This window comes from Oryzias latipes, chromosome 24, assembly GCF_002234675.1.
Source record: "Oryzias latipes chromosome 24, ASM223467v1".
NCBI classification, from domain to species: Eukaryota; Metazoa; Chordata; class Actinopteri; order Beloniformes; family Adrianichthyidae; genus Oryzias; species Oryzias latipes.
The window spans coordinates 14,728,446-14,749,602 of record NC_019882.2 but is presented as its reverse complement, the minus strand read 5'-3'; the positions used below and the strand labels follow the sequence as shown (position 1 = coordinate 14,749,602).

The 21,157-nt window shown below is 39.1% G+C and overlaps 1 protein-coding gene across 1 annotated transcript in view; it reads left to right on the top strand.

Annotated features, from left to right (window-relative positions):
• nbas (neuroblastoma amplified sequence) overlaps nucleotides 1-21,157 on the top strand; it is a 158,653-nt gene that overhangs the window by 13,303 nt on the left and 124,193 nt on the right. Inside the window, exons 10-19 of the mRNA XM_011491806.3 lie at nucleotides 1,408-1,546; nucleotides 1,621-1,686; nucleotides 1,752-1,880; nucleotides 2,912-2,975; nucleotides 3,410-3,603; nucleotides 5,603-5,866; nucleotides 10,680-10,805; nucleotides 11,061-11,212; nucleotides 11,380-11,517; nucleotides 18,614-18,692. Coding sequence (XP_011490108.2) covers nucleotides 1,408-1,546; nucleotides 1,621-1,686; nucleotides 1,752-1,880; nucleotides 2,912-2,975; nucleotides 3,410-3,603; nucleotides 5,603-5,866; nucleotides 10,680-10,805; nucleotides 11,061-11,212; nucleotides 11,380-11,517; nucleotides 18,614-18,692 — 1,351 coding nt within the window. The remainder of the gene's footprint in view (nucleotides 1-1,407; nucleotides 1,547-1,620; nucleotides 1,687-1,751; nucleotides 1,881-2,911; nucleotides 2,976-3,409; nucleotides 3,604-5,602; nucleotides 5,867-10,679; nucleotides 10,806-11,060; nucleotides 11,213-11,379; nucleotides 11,518-18,613; nucleotides 18,693-21,157) is intronic.

The following is a 21,157-nucleotide window of genomic DNA, read 5'->3' as shown; positions in this document are numbered from 1 at the left end:
AGAGGATTATTAGTGTGGGTTGATTAGGGGCCCTCTTTTAGGGCCCTCTGGCCTTTTCTTGACTGTCTCTGTCTGCAGCTGTTGTCCCACAGACTCAACAGTGTTTCTGTTAGACTTGATCGTTCTTCAAATATTTCTATCTGGACATCTGCAGAAAGCTTTACAAGTCTTGAAATCAGTTTTCACCCTGAACCAGTCCGGAGACGACGGCGTGTTAGGAATTGTGCTCAACATTTAAATAATTATTTCACAAATTTCCTTCTCTTTCATCATTTTGACAACTGAGAGCGCTGTCGATTTGCTCTGTTTTATGTCGATTTCAGCGTTGGCGCTAAATGTAAGTTAACCTCATGAGAACTTCTAGTGGTTTTAATGCAGCCTAAAGCATAAACTGTTAAAGGATCAGGTGTTACCGACCAGAAAAAACTGCTGTTTTTGAGGAGAGTGAGAGGGAAATTGGGATTGAGCTACATTTATCATGTTGGAACTGAGATAAAGAACATGTGAGGTTTCTCACACAGACTCCTGCAGAAGGCTTTTTGCACTGTCCAATGAGGCCAAGAAGCTTACTCAGGAATAAATGAAGCAATCTCTTTAATGTAATACCTGTAGGAATTGACTGCAGCAGCGCCGAATGCCCTTGGCCTGTTTCACCACATTGTATTCATTGGGTTTGCTTCATTATTTCTGGCTCGCAGTTATGGCCGTGCTGTTTTCACCAGAGTCCCCACTCTGCACAAACCGGGTTTGCTTTGGCCGGTAAAACCTGGCTCGGCAGCCTAATGAGGTTTGGCAGCTACTGTCAATGTTTGCCAAATGATAGATGAGATGAAACATTAATGACTCCTGTGTGAAAACTGGGTCAACATCAAAGAGAACGGAGGGATGTGGAGAAGTAAAGGTGGAAACCCCTGATATGAAGCATGGTACTTTAAAAACACACTAGAAGATGTGCACGCTTTCCTTTTTTGCATAACATTCAGATAAATGTGCTTTAGGAATATTAAAAAAACAAATTGAAGTGAATATTTTTAAGTAAAAATTCACAGGCTATAAAATAAATGTGTCGTATAAGATCCACTGTATGTTTAATTTACAGAATATGTCTCAGAAATGTTTGTTCATTAAATAATTCCACAGATCTGAAATTAAATACTCAGAATTTCTGCACTAGGGGGCACTGTTGAGCTAAACAGGTTAAGAAAACAACTCTTTTCTTTTTTTTTTTAAACTGAGTTTCATGTTTTCTCACAAGAGTTTTACTCAAATATTAGCAAGCATTGCTTTGCTACAAAGCATCCCAATAATGATAATTTTTACTCGAACTTTGACCTTAAACCTTTGTTTCGGTTTTTAGTTCTTGTTGTGAAGCCGTTATTGCTGGTCACGCCACATGTCTTTTTGCAGGTTGCTGCTGGTGGGGGGCTGTGAATCAGGAGAGGACGGCGCCTCCAAGGCCACTCGCAGCGGCCTCACGGCCTGGAGGGCTCTCTCCAGTTCACCGCACTACAAGCAGGTCACCAGCTATGAGGACGATGTCCGCCTGGTCAGGCTTCCACACACAGACATTTTCACAAATGCCCTAATGTTGTGTCCTAATACACACATTTTTTGTGTCAGAACCAGAAGAAAGGCCTCCTCAGGATTCCCAGCTTTAGATTCTTTCCCAGACAGGGAGATGAAAAGGTATGAGAGTGCTCTCCTCCCTGTGAGAATCCTCCAGGCCCCTGACTGTTGTGTTTGTTGCTCAGGACGGCGTGTTTCGTATGAGTTTGAGCCCTGACGGCCGCCTGCTGGCTGTCATCCACTTCTCTGGACGCCTGTCTGTCTGGGACATCCCCTCTTTCAAACAGAGGGCGTCATGGAAACAGGACCAACAGGTACACATCTTAACCGCTTTTAAACTGCGTGGCTCCCTAAGGCACTCATAGTTTTGCTTTAAGTCCCAATTCCATCATCTCTATATCTCTTTTAAAATTGTTCCCTGTGGTCTTTTAATTTAGAATATGCTGTTTTTAGACAAAATCCCCAAATCCTGTGTTGTTTTCTAGGACATAGTTTTTGCAGAGTGGCAGAAGTTAATTAGAAATTCACCTCTGAGTTGTGGGTGGGACTGACCAACCCCACCCTCCCTTCCCATCACCTATAAGTGAGCTATCTGTGTGCACTCTCACAATAGCTCACAGAGCTTTAACCCCTCAACCTAACAGTAACCACGAAAATGGAGGGCAATAGTGGAGCTATCCAGCCGTACAGCTTTGATCCAGATTCCAGCTCAGACTAGAAAAATAAAGATGTACATGGATCTAGTTTTCTACAAGTGGATGCATCAGAATTGAGCGGAGCAGGGAGCTTGTGGCCTGCCCGGCGTACTTTCTGTGTAACAAATATATTATTTTTCAAATGTAACTTTTTTTATCTGCTCCTGATTGTCGACAATTTATAGAAAGGAAAAACTCAGGGAGGCAATTGTGAGCTTGATTTGCTCCATCATCAGAAATTATGCCCCAAAAAATGTTAAAAACACCAAAAGCACAATTTTCATCTGAGTGGATGTTTAAAAAGAAAAAAGGAAAATATCCTTTGTTCGCTTTTCTGCATATATGTTATAAACAAGTTGCTTAACTAGCTTTATTTAGTGTAATCTCTCTAGTTGAGGTGGAAGTGTGTACGTTTTAGAGAATTTCATGCATTTCTCGCTTCCCTGACACCAAAAGCGAGGAGGCTTATGGAAAAGCTTATATTCGCAGGATGTTTTTGCCGACTAATGCGGGGTGTGTGTATGTTCTGCTTCACTGCTGCCAGAGCTTGTGTGCGCTGTAAGAGTAAACAGGGTTAGCAGATTAATTTCTCACCCCCTCTACACCTCCTCCATCTCTTTGGTGCCTCCATCTTTTGGTCCTCCCTGCAGCCGGGATTTGAAGAGATCAACCCAGAGTGGAAGACATCACTGGAGAGAAGGAAGAAAATAAAAGGTATTTGGGCCTAAAGGGCTAAAAGAAGCCATCTTTGTTGCTGATACAGCATTGCACTTTGGATACAATTGAATGATCTTTGACACATGGGATTCGCTGCATTACACAGTTTTTAGGGTGTGCAGACTTTGTATGGTGGGGTTCGCTGGGATTTTTTGTAGTTGAATGTAAACTTTGACAGTTTTGGGCCAGTAGGAATGACAGTTTTGACAGCTTTTGCAAGCAATAATCCATGTTTGTGTCCTCAACTCAAGCATGACAAGAGATTTCAACATCTATAAATATGTCAAGGAGGGAGAAACCAATCAAAAAAATTCTGGTTCAGATAAGAAATCTTCCAAAATAAGAGAGGAGGATTATAAATTTGAAACTCGGGTATGACAGGACAAAGGAGATGTTTCCTCTGGATTTATGTCTTCTCATACCCACCCCAGATAAGGAGCAGTACTACCCACTGGTGGATGTGAATTGGTGGAGTGACGGCGTGTTGATTCTTGCTCGCTGCTCTGGATCAGTCACTGTCTCATCGGTCAGAACATTACGCAACCTTTTGGGGAAGTCCTGTGAATGGTTTGAGCCCTCACCGCGAGTCGCTGCAGCCCATGACGGCGGCTTTCTCAGCCTGGAGGTACGTCCCATGAAAGCTGAAAGAATGAGATTCGAAAAGATTTGAAGGAATAACCCTCCCAGACCAAAATAAAAGGGAAAATATATCTTGTTTGTCCTTTTATCTTAATGACGGCAATGATGTGCCCTAAAAAACCTATTGAAAATTTAAAAATGCTGATCCAAAGTCACAATCATGCAAAAATGCAAAAAAAATGCAGGATAATGTTTTTCCAGCGCATCACATGGACCTTAACTTGGTCAAGCAGCAACCTTTAAGTTTCCATGTTGAATCTCTTTCAAAAACTACAGACAGGTGCAGTTTTAAAAAATAACCACTGGGGCCTTGCCTTGGAAGGTGTCAGTCCAGATTTGGGTAAGAAGACCTGGCTGCAGAAATCTGTGTCCAGAATCAGAACTGGAAGTACCCCATATTACTTGAAAAAAAAACGTTATTTAAACTATTTTAACTGTTACAGTTGTCCCAATTTTAAGCTTTAACAGCAGTTTTTTTTTCGACAATTCTGAACACTTTTGGATTAGGGTATGTTGTTAGCTTCTGGCCAATGATGTCAGGCGCCATCGTGTCTGCAGCCAGGTCCCTCTCAATTTGGACAGTAATAATTATCCGAATACCTAGATATTCACAATCTGTTCCCAAAAGTATAAATATTTGTGAAATTCGAGATCACTGATTACTGATTTTAAAATACAGTACAGAAGAGTTGTTGGCTGGGTGTAGGAATGTCATGCAGGAAAGCTGGGTTTACTTCCCAGAGCGTCCAATGAGCCAAAATCCAGAGTGGGTTCTTAGGCAAGACCCTTCGCACTGCCGCCCATCTGGGTTTCCCTGTGCCTTCAAAATACAGCATTGTGGAAGGGCATCTGACGTAAAAAAAAACTCTGTCAAAGCCATCTGGTCAAGTCAGTGAAAGCTGATTTGCTGTGGTGACGCCTAACAGGTTAAGCCGAAAGGTGAACAACAACATAATAAAATAAACTTCAGGCAATGTAATTATCATTTTAATGGAAGAATAATGTTGTATTTTAAAGATCTAAAACAGCATTTTGATTGACAGGTGGTCTTAGAACTGTCTTTCTGGCTGGGGTTCTACAAATGAGAAGTATCGTTGCCATGGTTTTCCAGCCCTAAATCATATAAAAACCGTCCAAAAAGTTAATCAGGGATCAATTGGCTTTAGACCATGGTCCAGGTGAATACTCGATTCTGATTGGCTCCTGGGTGTGGATTAAGGAAGGGTTAATTATTTATTACTTCCCATTTTGATTGAAAGTCCAACTTGGGACATTTTTTAATGATATTACATACACAGTTTAGTATTTTATTATCATGATCAAAAGTGGAAATTTTTCCAGAATTTTTACTTTTCATAACTTTAAGTTACATATTTGGCCATCACAAGAAAAGTAAAGGTTAATGAAATTATTTGGTGATGAAAAAAACAAATTTGCTTTAAATGGACCTAATCCAACCTAGAAACTACCAAGTTTATTTAATTCTTCTGTATTTTTATGACTTGGATAATACATGAATTTAAAAAAAAGTAACATATGCCTGAAGACTTTACAAACAAGTTTTCACTTCTTTTTTATAATAATTGCTAAAATGTTAACGTATTTCACTCTTGCTTCTGTTTGGTTGATCTGATCTCACAGAGGATATCTTAATCCAATGATTTCTGAGTCGGATTTAATGAGCCCGTCTCAAGCAAAGGGGATTAAGGATCTTGGCTGTTTGTTTGCATGGTGTCAGTGTTTACATATGAAAATGACACCTTCCCTGAAAGAGGTTCACAGATGCAGAAAAATCTGACCCTGTGTGCTGATGATTATTCACAACTGCTTCTCAGGTGCTAAATTAATGTTATTTTTTTTACTGGGCTGCTAAAATCCATCAAGCAAAGCAGCAAATTGTGCTTCATCACCAGAATCGAAAAACATGCAAAGACCCAATAAAGTGGTGTAGTAGAAATTGTAGTAAATTATTTCCTGTCTGCTAGTGTGAGGTGAGGCTGGCCCACAAGCGTCTGCGTCTGGAGAGCAACTTCGCTGGTGAGGACGAAGAGGGAGATGGCGGAGACTCGGACTCGGACGAAGAGTCCTCAGCCAAAGCCCGCTACTTCAGCTACATCAAGCAGGGCCTGTATTATGTGACGGAGATGGAACGGTTCGCTCCTCCACGCAAGCGCCCTCGCACTGTCGTCAAGAACTACCGTCTTGTCAGCCTGAGGTCCACCACGCCTGAGGAGCTTTACCAAAGAAAGGTAGGCTGCAAGTACTGCAGCGACTGCAGATGGTGATTACCAGTATTACATTTAAGAGATATATACATATTTTGATTTCCGTTACAGTGAAGAAATCTGGGTTAAAAAAAGGCCCTCAGATACCTAAATAGTTTACATAATGTGATTAAAATTCCCTCTCAGAATATCTTTTGATCCATTGTAAAAGCATTCCCAGTGGTCTTTTAATTATGATTATGCAGCTTTTAACCAAAATCAAAAGACCCATGGGCTTTTCTAGGACATAGTTTCTACAGAGTGGCAGTAGTTCATTTAAAATTTGCTCCTGGGAAGTGTTGGCGAATGTTCCTGAGAGCTCTCCGTTTATATGCATATTCACAAAGAAAGACTCAGAAATGCAATGTCACGCTTCATTTTCTTCATAGATGCGCTCCACTATCCGAAAAATGCCTCAAAAATAAGTTAAAAACCAGATTTTCATCTTAGTGGATCTTTAAGTACAGAATATTCCAGGAGCTGAAGCCAAGCATCCTAAAAGGATCACAAAACATTTATTTTGAACCAGTTAATATTTTGAATTTGTCTATATAAAACGTGGAATAAGAGTTGATACAATTACTAAATGACTTTTGCATTTTTAATGTTATTTTAGCTCAGCAGCTCAAACTGTTCCTGTGATGATTTGCTGTTCAGCCTCACAGAGTGTTATAAATTAATTTAGCTGGAGAAAGGGATTTTGCATTTTTAATATTTCACAAATGCTCCATTTCAAAAAAATATCTAATCTCTTCTGCATGGCTTTTATCATTTTTAACATGAATTTGTGATTGTGTGCCTCACCACAATGCAAATGTTGAAAACGGGTGACCTCAGCACAATTATTGAATTTAGCAACAACTGAAGGAGTTCATATGCATCTGCTTTGTCACTGAGTGCTCTCTAACGGGCCGATCAGCAAAAATTAATCCCGTCTTAGCTCAGCGAAGTTCCATTGTTTCGTTGGATCAGCTCCAGCGCGCTGTTAAGGAGAAATGAAAACCAAGCAAGATCCCCAGACTGCTTTAAAGCCATTTTTCAATCTCATGGGGTGGGGGGAATCCTCTGAAATCCTAATTGCAGCATTAGAAATATGACTGTTGCTGCCGCTTGTTACAAATTGCAGCAAAGACAACAACAAGCTCGATCACGGGGCAATAATCGCTCTCAGCGGCGCCACGTTTGAGCACGGGGTCATCTGTCATTTTTACGACGCATCATCTGTGCCTTCATCATCGTTGTCATCATCAGATGCCATTAGTCATTTCCATCAATCCTACCAGTGGAGAGTTACAAAGTAATGCATCAATATTAAAAGATCTGTGTAACTCTTGATGCATCTCTGCAGGAATTGTTCAGCTGTCATGCATTCTGGATGACGAAAACAAACATACTACATCTCTAACACTTGTGCATCCATTAGGTTTTGTGTCATTTTCTATTTTATTTATCCATTTTTAGGGATAAATATGATTGGTATGATTGGTCATACATACATCAAGGGGTTTCAGGTTCTTCCAGTCAGTCTCTTAACTCATTCAACAGTTTGTGCACTTGAAACAAATTTAAATTCATCCTTAGAAAACTTTATTTTTTTTAAACACTTTTGATCTCAAGGTATGGCAAAGCCACTTTTTTTTTATGTAAACACCTCCTATTTTCTCCCATAAAATAAAAATCACCAAAAAAAAGAGATCTCAGGCCTTATTGTCCTTGGAAGTTCTTCTGGTATTAAAAAACTATTCAGATAATCTTTTGAGTTATTTTTAAAGTGCTCCCAGTGTTTTTTTTAATTATGGTTATGCCTTTTTTTAGCCAAAATCAAGAAACCTGTGTTGTTTTCAAGGACACAGTTTCTGCAGAACGACAGGAGTTCAACAGAAATTCCCTTCTGAGTTGTGAGCGGGACATCTCATCCCCTCCCTGTTGCTGAGAGCGTATTTTTGGCATCACAAATGCGCTCTTTTTCAAACAGCATTTTTTTCATCTGCTCCTGATTCACAACAATTTGAATAAAGAAATACTCAAAAATGCAATTAAGAAAAATGCCACAAATCCATGTTAAAAACACCATTTTCATCGGAGTGACTCTTTGATGACTTTACAAGTGCAGTAGCTTGTAATCTCTTCCCGACACGAAACATACAACCAGGAGAGTGACAGAGGGAACGGTAGGAGGAAAAATCAGCAAAGTGTAAATTGCTTGAATCCAACTTGCACATGCAACAAATTATAGTGTTTGTCAATTCTTTTGTTAAGCCTTTGAGCTCATGATTGAAATAGAATGTCAAGTAAACTTGTTAAAAATCTCAGGATTGCCTGGACATTGGGCGAATTTCAACACAATAAGAACTAAATATACCATACAAACTAAATTGTCAAATGGACTAATTCCCATCTTTATTGCTAACAAATGAAAATTATTAAATAACAATATATTGAAAACTTTTAGATGTTTTTAACATGTTTTTGTGGCATTTTTGTCATGATGGAGGAGGATGTGTATGAAGAAAATTAAGCTTAAAATCACATTTCTGAGGATTTTTTTGTATTCAAACTTTTGTGAATTAGAAGCAGAAGCACCTGAAGCCTCCACTTGTAGACGACTAGATCCATGTACGTCTTTTTTATCCTTGTCTGAGCTGACGTCTGGCTCAAAACTGCATAGCTCCAATATGGCTCACTGTTTTGGTTGTACCGCTCATGTTAGGTTGGGGGTGTGGGGGGGCTGTAGGCTACCAGGAGAGCATGTAAACAGAGAGCTCTCAGGAACGGAAAGTGGGGTCGGGGTTGCTCCTTACAAACAGTCCTGAAGTACTCCTGCTCAGTAGAAATAATGTCCTAAAAAACAAAACAATTTTTTTTTTATTTTGGCTAAAAGCTTAAAAATACTAACTAATGGTAAATTTATTTTGAAGAATCTGTAAAAAAATTTAAATTATAAAATGCAAAAATGTGTGTTTCACAAAAAAACTACTTATTTTTTTAAGTTGAATATCTATTTTTTAAGGGTTAAAACTTTTTTTCTTATTTAGAATTTCATGTTTTCCGTATCAGGTTAAAGGTCTTCTGTTTATGTCAGTGGTCTGAACATGTGTCCCCTTGTGGTCACAGTTGGCGCTATAAAACTGCTGAGACTTTGAGGCACCCATACATGCATGCAGATCCCAGTTTAACCCTTGGGCAGAACCTTGGTAGAATTAAGAACACACTGGCAGGGCTGCTAACAGTTTCATTAACTGAATCTAGAGAGAAAAGGAAGCTTTTTTTTTTTTTTTTTTCCTGTTACGTCCTCCTACGTGAGCGTTCCCAGTGTGGGGTTCTTTTTGCCCTCCAGGAACCACAGTCTGGTTAATGTGCTGCTTTGTACTCCTACACAGAAGGAGAAAGAAGCAGCGTGTCAGTCTGCCAGTGTGCTCTCCACCAGCGGTCCTGCATGAGAAGATATTGTCTTTTTGTTTTGCTGCTGGATTGAATCGTTTAGCGAGGCAGTGATATGTCAAAAATCTTCTGAACCAGACCAATAATGACAAAAACAGCAAAAAATGTTTGAACTGAAGCAGGGCTTTCCTCGATTTCCTGTTCTCATTTTTTTTTGTCACTGATAAAAGTTGGATTTAAGTGGTTGTTCCACAGCTGAATCATTTTATCTTTCAGCTCTTTTTATGGAAAGATGTCTGGATTAACAGTTTTTTAGCATATTGATCAGCTTCAGTACTTCAAAAATGCCACACAGACATGATTAATTTCTCCTTTATCTGAAAAGATCTGCAGGAGGTTACAAAGGCCCTGATTGCAAATGCAAAACGAGGAAGAATGAAAGACTCCTGCTGTTTCTACAGACAGCTTAATGTGTGGCGCTGACCTTCAGGCCTGTTATTATTTCAGTAGAATATTGCCTGCGCTTGATCTGTTTTACCAAAATAAATGCTGCTCTTTCGATTTCACACTTTTTTTTTTTAAGAATCAGAATAGCCCAAGTGTTTCATTCTGATGAATTCAATCTGAGCTCTACCTTTCAGTTCTACTCCTATGTTAACCTCTAACACTTGAAATGAAAGGCCAAAGCATAAAAAGCTGGGAATGTGAGATTTTAGTGGAAGAAGCACTGTTTGGTCTTTAGTTTTACACACTGCAGCACATCACCTTTGAAGGTATATCTGGATTACACACACAGTGGGGGAAAAGAGTATTTAGTCAGCCATCAATTATTAGTTCTCACACTTAAAAAGATGATAATTTTGAAAAGATGTAATTTTCATCATAGGTATACCTCAGCTATGAGACAAAATGAGAATTTACGGTAAGTGTGTATTTACATTAAGTCCAGCAAGTACTTAATGTGAGCTCCAGACTAGACAGACTCTGTTGTCATATTTATAACTCTCCTGCAGTCAAAGAACGAGCATGTTCCCTCAGGGGACATGGCTACCAGCAGGCCAAGTTTTTTGGATCAAAAGAATTCACAGCAATGAAAGGAAATACTTTGGGTGAAATGTATTCCGACACAAAACAAATGCTTTGTGCTGGGAATCGAGACGACTCTACTGATTGGACTCCAGTACAGAAACTAGTTTCACTTTTGACTCTTTTGTTCTCGTCCCAGAAGAAGAGGTCTAAATATGCATGTAGGAGCTGGACCTGTACTTTGCATTTAGCATTTCTGCTACATACTCAAATGTTATCAAAAATTATGTAGTTCATCCTCTTGTTTAAAAAAACCCAAACAAACTTGTTTCCATGCTCTATGGGGTGAAAAAGAGCCCTTTCATAGATGTTTTGTTGGCCCTTTTCATAGATTGACAATGAGGAGTATGGTGAAGCCCTGTCTCTCGCACAAGCCTACAATCTGGACTCCGACCTGGTCTACCAGAGACAGTGGAGGAAGAGCACAGTCAGCATCGCTTCAATACAAGATTATCTGGTAAGAGCTGAAATAAAAAGACAGATTTACATCATGCCATTTTTTTGTATACAGTCTGCTCGATACGAAATAGAATATGTGCTGAGTGGGAGAAGCACATGCTTAGGTCCAACAAGAACTCACTTTCTCTATTTCACGCATCATTTCTACCAATTTCTAGCATATTTTCACGCCCTCCCCCCCTAATTCTGTATCTCATTTTATTCTGTCATTTCTCTGAACTCCCTCTTTTTGACTCGCCCACGTCGCACTCAGAGCAAGATCCGCAAGCGCTCATGGGTGTTGCACGAGTGTGTGGAGCGCGTCCCCGAGAATGTGGATGCAGCCAAGGAGCTGCTGCAGTACGGCCTCAAAGGGACGGATATTGAGGCCCTTGTGGCCATAGGAAACAATGAAGATGGTGGCAGGTAGGGCACATAAAAAACTGCCACATGCATGAGTATTTATGATGCATGAATCCGTTCGTAACAAACAGTTTTTACCTGGTTCCATTTGTCCCTCGGTAGGGACTTCTTCTGCCTGCAACACTTTGCTTATCTGTGTTTGCCTGTTGTTTGCAACTCCACCTTTTGAGGTTTATCATGCCTGGCGACGTAGACCTTGATGACCAGCCTTATGAAGACATGATATCAGATGATGAGGAGCTGGAGAGGAAGAAGGAGTGGGAGAGCAGGAGGAGACAAGAGCTGTTGGCCAAGGTTGACTTCAGCAGGTGTGTCTGGAAAGGATTTATTAGGTCAAACTCAACAAAAACAAAAAAGTTGATCTGTTTCTAATGAATAAAGCTTCACCAAGTGTCTTTTAAGACTTTACTACCGAAGATATTGCCTAAATACCACGCTCTTTGACCTCCAATTCAGAATCTGCTGGAATTTCATTTCAGTTGAAAAGTCATGGTAGTCGAAAGAATGTCAACACTGGAGCTAAAGTTCTGGTGTTAAACGGTTATTTAAGGGGAATAAAAAGCATTGTGACAAAGTAAAATACAAGTTCTACTCCCAACTCTTGTGTCTGACTAAGTCGAGACAAGGAAATCCGTCCTCTTCAGCTTCACTACATTCATCAATGTAACTAAAGGGCCGCAGAGAAGAGACTAAAGAAGAAATGGTTGAGGAATGAGCGCCAGCCACTGGTGGTTGGTTGAAATTTAAATCTGAAATCCCAGGGGCCTGGTCATATTGACTGAAAGCATAAGCATGTAAAAAGAAACCTGGTTGGTTGAGGCACAAAGATTCTCATAAAAAGCAGCATTTTCACTGCCAGTCTAAACCCGCTGAACAAAATATATGATAAATAGAAAAAGGTAAAAAAATAAACCACAGGGATTGCATCCAGAGGTCTAACAGATGCACATATTCACATGAGGACACTGGATTCCTGTTGGCATCATGTATAGAATGCTGGATGCCACTCAGGTGGAGGATTGGTCTGCCAAGCTGGTCTGCACAGAAACGGAATCTTATTCATTTGAAGCTTTGGGTCCAATGGGAAATGTACACGCAGCCTTTGAACAGCCCGTTCGGACGGTCTAGTCCTTATTCTACTGTTCCTGCTGTGAAGCATTTTGGATTTTTTTATATTTGAATATTATAGTTAAGATCAGAGACATTCAGTTGGTTCCAACTTGCAAGTTTAGGTTTAGATGTCACTAAAGTCTGTACATTTGCCAATCCTTGAAGTTTATTTGACCATTTTTAATGAGTTTATTGCCATGGCCAGGGTGCAGAGAAAGAGCGGGTAACCTTTGATCGGAACATCGCAGCGTTGTTTTCCGATCTGCGTGCCTTTGTGTGAACCCCACATTGCTCCTGGTGGGTATACATAGGTTGGCGCCAGTGTTCAGCACCGGAGCCGCCATTAAAGTGTGTGTGTGTGTGTGTGTGTGTGTGTGTGTGTGTGTGTGTGTGTGTGTGTGTGTGTGTGTGTGTGTGTGTGTGTGTGTGTGTGTGTGTGTGTGTGTGTGTGTGTGTGTGTGTGTGTGTGTGTGTGTGTGGTGTGTGTGTGTGTGTGTGTGTGTGTGTGTGTGTGTGTGTGTGTGTGTGTGTGTGTGTGTGTGTGTGTGTGTGTGTGTGTGTGTGTGTGTGTGTGTGTGTGTGTGTGTGTGTGTGTGTGTGTGTGTGTGTGTGAGTGAATGGGACTGTGACGGTAAAGCATTTTGGGCCTTCTAAGAAGATGGGAAGGCGCTATATAAGTATACGCCATAAACCATTTGACCAAACCAAAAGGAAAAAAACGAGCAATATATTATTTTACTTAAGGTAGCCTAAATCAAGCCTTGCATTATAAGTACTATTGAAGTATTTTGTAAATACAATTTACTACTAATGCACTACATATAGGCTTAGTATGTTCATGGCGAATAAAGAATCAGAGAAAAGCCCTGAAACATAAAATTCATCGCTGAGAGAAATACAGCAACTGTGAAAAAAATCAATTTATTCATCTAATACACCTTGCAAACCCTCCAGAGAGAAATAACTCAGTTATTTTATTGTCACAGTTGGATGGTGGGCTAACCAAAACAGAAGACAGGAGGAAGCCACCATGCTGCTCGCTATGCTTTTTCTGCTAGTTTTTTCTTTGCAAATGTAGCAAGTAATTCATTATCATTTCTCAATATGACAGGATATGAATTCAAGGAAACGGCAAATACAGTTTTGTTACTGACAAAGTGTGGCATCTGGATTTTTTTCACCTAAGGCTCAGATTATAAGAAAGTATGGAAGCCTTTTAAATCAGGTACATAAAATGCTGATTTGATAGTTGGGTAAAAAAAACTTTCTGCTTTTAAATGCTTATTTTCTTAATCACAATTACTTTAAAGGGGTTTTACCAGGAGCACTAAGCTTTTTACAGGTTTAATATTTTGCTAAACAAATTCAAAACAAAAACCCACAAATCTTTTTTTTTTAACCATTACAATGCACTTGTAGCCTACTGTCTAGACTCTTTTTCTAGACTTTTTTTTTGCATTTCAATTTAGTCCTCCTAAAACTCTGTAGGTCTTTGTTAAACCTCTGTGATTTATTTCTCTTTATGAAAGTGGCTCTACAACAAAAGCGGTCAGCTATTTTACTCAGCTTCGCTGATTACTTCCTAAAGCACCAATTTACAAACTGACTTTTATTCTACAAGCGCAGAAGTATTCATCATGTTTAGATAGACACAGTGGGTGGCTCTAAAATATTTTCATCGGAGACCTTTTAAATCAAAAGTTGATGAAGAGTGCCAGAGTGTTGGCAGCATATCATTTATAGCATTTAGTAAGGTTGTTATTATCTACCAAGTAAATGTGGTGCTGAAGTGTTTACACTTTGGAAGACAAACACGATGCTAAAGAAAACCGCTCTGCATCCCTACCACCCTTTAAGCCCAGTTGCCCATATAGCTATTCTGCCCTTTGACTTTATAGAAATTTTTTTTTCAATGACATTGTTATTTTTATTTTTCTTAAAATTGGGTCTTCTGCCAACAAAGAACTGTTTTTCTTGGAAAAGTCCCTGGTTTCTGGCAATCTTATGCCTTGTTTCCGTTAAATGGTACGGTAAGGTCTGTACCATTTTTGGGTGTGTTGGTTGTAGGTCCATAGAAAAATGGAACGAATCGGTTAAAGTGGAGCTACTGTTAAAACCCGTTGATTGGCTGAAGGGTCATTACAACAACAGAAAGTGCCAAGAAAGGGACTGCATTCCTCTTTGCCGCCTGCAATCTTCTACCAAACAACATTAATATGTAATCTTTATCTGCACTTTTCCTGAATTCCCTGGACCATTTTAAACCGGACTTGACTGGACCGTACCGCTCAGTGGAAACGAGGCTTAAGCAACACCCCCTAACATAACACCAAAATAGGAAATTAACAAAATAAACAAAAACACCCTTTCCCTTCCCTCTTCCCAGCAAATCAAAAAGGTTTCTGAAAAGTTGAAGTTGGATTTTTTACATAAGATTTGAAGGTAAGTTTGTCCAGTCTGAAACTAAGCTCTAGTGGTCATTTTGAAGAACTGCAATATTTAAAACTTTCTGATTGGCTAAAATGCTGGAAGAGATTGTAGGGTCTTGTGAGGCTGGTGGTGGTGGTGTTTGGGGGAGGGGGGGGGGGTCTGGTCTCTCAAATTTAGCACTCTGTTTCATTAGGTGGCACGCTGGAGAGGATCATAAAGGCGGGGATGTTAATGAGGATGAGTGAGAGAAAGACAGAGAAATAGCGCTGGTGCAGATTAGAGGGTAATCTGCTGGAGGTAATTTATGCCTTTGTTGTCAAGTGCCCCGGGAAATACTAATGAAAAACCCTTTAGTGATCACTAATCACCTCTCATACCACCATGCAAATTCCCATACCCATGTATCACGAATGCCTCCTCATGTAATTTCATATGCATAACGCACCTGCTTAAGGAACCAAATGTAAACATGGCAAAGGGTGTATAATCAGTTATAAATGATGCGCATTTAAAATGCAAATCCATACAGTTTGCAGCTTTTTCTGCATCGAGTTACTGGATTGTTTGGTCCCTTTTGTTCTTTTCACATCAGGTAATAGTTACTTGTGAGCCTCTAGTCTGCAATTGAATGAGAAAGAGTAAAGTGTGTAACATTAAGCTTTTGTAATGGTTCCCCTTCAGGTGGCAGTTTCTTTCTCCTTTTTTCCATTGATGAGTTTTTTTTTTCCCATTTCTATTTTTTTTTTTTTGTACAGCTCATTGACCGGGTAATAACATTGAGTTTTATTGCAGACCTCTAGTTCAATGTAGATAAAGGAAAGATTGAGGGTGAGTTCTAGTATATAAAAGAGTGTAAAAAAAAAAGTCAATAATTTACAAACATGAGAAACAAGCTATTACGTTAAATCTTTGGTGAGTTAACTTCTTTAAATATGTCCATTTTTCTTCCTTATCTGTCTTTGAGTTAGGGCATCTGCCAGGAGGCTGACACGTGCCCCCAAAATGTGTTTGCGTGTGCCCTCACTAATGGATCAAACTATGTTGCCTTGGTGCCTGTGGCGGCGACCGAGACAGATAATAATTCTCTTAATTTCTTTTTAACTACACCGCCATTACAGAAATGGCTGGGCATCGATCACATCTGCTCTGTGTATGTTGGGGCGTGTGCTCTTTCTCAGTGTGATGCTGTTGTGTGTAGATACGGGCTGCATTTAACTACTGACCGTTGGATGGCTTGCATCTTTTATCCTATGGAATGTTAGGAGCCAGTCTCTGTGTAGGTGATATAATCAGCTATATTTTTAATGACTCCAGATAAGACACATACGTTTGTCCTTTTGTAAAAATGACATTTAAAAACCAGATACACAAACAGTTCTCACTACTTCTGGAGGATTCTACCAAGGATTATTATTTATAACCACTGATCTGATGGATGGACTGTGTAGCAGTGGAAGTTTTTATCTGGCGTTGTGTGTTTATAAAGGAGAGATGGCTGAAAAACAGACTAAAGCCGTGAGAATGAAGTTTACGGCAAGGTGTTTACGTGTTTATCAGATCAGATCCAGACTGCAGTTAGGAGTTTAATTTCCTCATTTTCTGCAGCTTAGGACCCGACTGTTTGTGTGTCAGGGCGTGTGTTGTTATTCACAGTTTTGCTGCAGCACCCTAGTACAAATACAGACATTCAGCTGTGTTGTCCTGAAAATACCTCCTTGCAAGCAGGTCTTATGTATTTAGTGTTAAATGGTTTTCTTTAAAAAAACAACAACATTTTAAACTGTTTGAATTGCCTCTCTGTCATTATAGGCCTTAAGTCTAGGTTCTGATGTGTCGCAAGTTGTTTGATCCCTTTCTTATTTTTGACTTCCTATCAATCCCAAACTTTATTAAAAGAGATTTACTTAAGCCTTTTATTGTCTTACCTTCATAGCGTATTCCTAGATTGATCTTTTTCACTGACTTCAGCCAAGGGAAAACAACCTGTATACTTCCGAGCTGAAACCCTTTAAAGAAAGAAAGTGACTGCTGCAAAATCACTCTGTAATCATTAAGCACTTGCAGTTCTTATTTATTGTCACGTACAGTCGACTAACTTTAAAACAGTAAAAAAAAACTACATAGGTATAGACATATACTTTTTTTTTTACAGATGGCTTGTTTTTAAAACCTTATTTTTCTGTGACCAGTTGACATATTTAAGGCAATTACACTATATTAAAATTCAACGTTTGGCTCATCGATTTAAATTTTTTATTTATTTATTTGACATCAATGTTTTGCACAAATTGAGACATGTTCTAAAGATGGGTACATAAAAATCCCACTACAATCGTCTATTGATCTATTTTTAAAGTGTTCCCAGTGTTTTTTGTTTTGTTTATGATTATGATGTTTTTAAACCAAAATCTAAATAACTGTGGCAGTAGTTCATTAGAAATTTACCTTTGAGTTTTGGGTGGGACCGATAGCGCTAAGCAATCCCGCCCCCCTTCCCCTCCACGTTGCTGAGAGCTCTCTGTTTGCACGCTCTCCTGCTAGCTTACAGCGCCTCACACCCCAATATAACATTAGCAGTGCAATAGAATTGGCAAGCATTATTAGACATGTTCACCCGTACAGTTTTGAGCCAGATGCCAGCTCAGACAAGGGAAAGCAAAGACGTTCATGGATCTAGTCTTCTACAAGCGACGATTCTAAAAATCAAACTTTGTACACTTTGGGGAAAAACAAAACTGGTTGTTGAAATGTTCATAGTCCTTGCATGCAGCGCATATTGTTTGTGGAAACTTGAAAGGACGTTTAACACTTTGCAAAAGACTTGCAGACTGAATCGATTACTCAGGCTAAACGTAAGGACACTTTCACAAGAAAACACTTTTATTAATTTTTGGTTGACTTGCAAGTGCACTATACAAAATAAAATTATAGAATTTGACTTTTTTAGTCTTGAAGCTGTAATCAGACGTCCTCAGTAAAAGGATCCGTTTCTCGAAACTTGCCTGAACCACATCAGAAAATTTAAGTAAACTGGATTTCCTTTTGTTGTGAGTAAACAACCATTCAGTCTCTCCAAACGACAAGAGGTACTTTAAGCAGCATTCTCCACAGGCTTCTTCCTCATCCTTCCCATCAGCCCTCTCTTCTCATCAGTTCCACTTTCCTTGCATCGCTCAGAGGAAACAGAGAAAAGTAATTACAACCAGTGTGAACACTAAGCCACAACTCTTTGATGTCTCAGTGTGTTTTTGAGCCAGTGTTAATCTTTGTTAGTCAGCACAGATAAAACCTTATGGTACCCACTGTAATGAGGGATTAAGGATTAAAACTATGGAGGAGAGGTAAACCCCCCTGTGCCCACACTGCAGTTGATCCAGAACAAATTTTTTAAAGATGGTTCAGACACCGTTTCGGATTGTAAAGTTGGATAAATGAGAAGAAGTTGAAACATACTTGCTTTGCACCTCCTAAAGGGCTGGTCTGACCAGGCATCTGGTTTTTTGCCTGCTGGTTTCTTTGCCTGGGGTGTGCTTTGAGTGACTGATTTGTTTTTGGTGTTCAAAGTCGTTCCACTTTATTTACTGCCTTGATATAATCACATTGAAAATGAATTTTGACTCTCACAGGACAATCACTCACCTCATTGACATCCAGCATCCAATACGTAACACCTGAATGCTTTTGTGGTCATAAGACGTCCTCCAGAAAATGATGAGGTTTAGGTAGCAGTCTATGGTGCGTCAGTCCCCAGTCTTTGAAGACTTACTGTGTAAGGTCACTTCTAGGAAACTGCTTTTATTTTGCTGCACTCATCTTCAGTTGGCTTGTGTTTAAACAGTGCTAATGCTGATCTGCTGGTTATAGACTGACTCTGGAGCAGAAGGAGTTGTGTCGGAGCCGACTGAAACTGCTCTCCTATCTGGACCGGCTGGCAACCTATGAGGTAATCGAATCACACAAGCAGTCTCACACAAAAACAGTTCATTCAGTCTTTTAGATGAAGTTTAAAATTCTCATCAGGTGCCAACATCAGAGAAGTATTGAGATTCGTAGTGAAATTATTTATATTTAGAGTAAGTCAAAGAAAAATTCTAAAAGACATTGGAGTCCACAGCAGTTTCAGCATCAGCAGAGTGTAGAAATTCTTAATTATTAATGAAAGAACATGCTGCAGGTGTTTTGTTATAAACATTAAAATATTTAAAAAAATATAACATTTTTGCTCTAACTAAAACCATGGACACATTATGCACCAAAAAGATGATCTCTGAAATCTCCCATGAAATTTTAATTAAAGCTGAAGTGGAACAGGCACACATAATTAAGATTATTTATTGGTCTACACAAAAGCAAATCCCAAAAAATCCAGAAATATATTAAATCTAGTAAAAATCAAATGGCAGGTACATCTTTTAAAAATAATTTTTATTTTTAAATGTTTGACCTATCTTTGTGATGAAATACTTGATTGACAAGTATATTACTGGATTAAAACCAATCATTTTCATTTTGGTTATTTCTCCCATTGCTTTGTTCAATAAGTCAACAGGTCGGATGTGTGTGTGTGTGTTTTTTTTAATACAAAACAGCTTTCCCTTCACCATTTGACAAGACTGAGTAAAGTAAATGTATTTACTAGTTGTGCTGTCAATATTACACACTGACAAGAGAGGGAAGTTTGTATTTACAGAAATGAAGTTTTTCCTTTTTTTCCCCCAATCTCAACTCTGCACAGTAGAACCCTAATTAGATCAGATATTGACTCCTTAAAAAATTAGAAAGTATGTTTAAATTTCTTTCCATTTGTCAGTAAATTGCAGACTCTAAATTTGTATGAAATAGTTTTATGATCTGGCGTAGCAGCACGCAGCAACAGTTGCTCATCAAATAAAAATAGCTGTGATACTTGCATTAGTACTCTGATGATGAGTTTTTTTTATAGAAGCATTCAAACCAACTGTAACCAACAAACTCCAGACAAGTCATCATGGAGATTAACTGAATTTATGGAAACTCTAAGGGGGTACTTGGCATTGCTTTTAAAAATATTAGTTCTTTACTTGGATGGAACAGAGCAAAGAGGTTATAAACCTAACCTGTCTCTAGATTATATATCATGGTAACACCATGTAAAAAAGGCAGCAGTAACTTCTTTTGCTTATAGCTGTATATATACATTTTATGCCTTAGTCACATGCACCTGTACAGGGGCTTGACCCGTCGAGGTGCTGCGGGTTTTGTGGGTTATCTGGGCTAGTGGAGGGTCGTAGACCGCACACAGGCCGCACACACGGGGTGTGCTGGTGATCTGTAAGAGCTTGTAGGATGCCTGTAGGAGACTGGCACTGTTTTTAACATTCAGGCTGTGCACATTAAGTGCGCTCTTATTACTTGACAGGGCTGCCTCTTCGCTCTTTCTTACCCCGTTGTCTAAGTGTTCGCTACGACCTGTCGCCCACAGCATGCCCGTAGTAAAAATTTAACATTCTCACTCCAGGGACTCGCCGAGTTGTGCCAGCCACCTTTGGGGTCAAATGTTGATCAGCTTAAAGTGAATGAAAAAGAAAACAAAGTAAATTTGAAATAAATATTAAATAATTAAAATCAGTTTTAAGCTCAAAAGTGCACATTTTAATTTTGAAAGAAATGTAGAAAATTTGAAAAAATAATTGAAAATGTAAAACTTCAATTAAAAGAAATTTTTTTTTTTTATTTCCACTTTTTCTTCCCCCCTTCTTCCCCTCTTTGTTTTCAGTTTTTTGTTTCAATTCAGATTTCAAATTTTCACTGCCGTGCTGATCCTATTTTTACGTTGGGGTGTTTTTTTTTTTTTTTTTAGCTAATTGGCTACAGGACATGATATCCCATGGTTCCCAAAAATGTAGTTATAATGTAAGGCCTTTTCTGCTCCGGTATGAGTTTTTTGGGTTTAAAACTGTTTTAAAATTTCCTTTTTGTTTTTCTTTTAAATATATAATGTGTTCTTTTAAAATTTAAATTTTTTTCTTTCAAATTTACATTCAGTTTTTTTTTTCACTTTAAACAGATCCTAGTTTGACCCCATAGCCACCTGTATGCCCCGTACAGATTTTCCCATTATTTGCCCGTCCATATCCAGCTGGAAGGGCAGTTGTGACTAAGGCATTAAGTGGAATTTACCATGTTCAACTAAGCTCTTACCAAAATGGATTTCATCCTTCCTGTGACTAGTGTTAACACTCATACCCTTGTGATCCATGATAAGTCCAAGTTGAATGAAGCTTCACTTATTCCACATGCAGCAGAGATAAGACTCTGCTCAACTAGACTCTCAGAATCACGTCTCTCTCTTTTCCCGGACATTGTCATGGTAACCGCATCACTCGTCACATTCCTTTTTGCCCCAATCCATTTTCTCTGGCTGTCTAT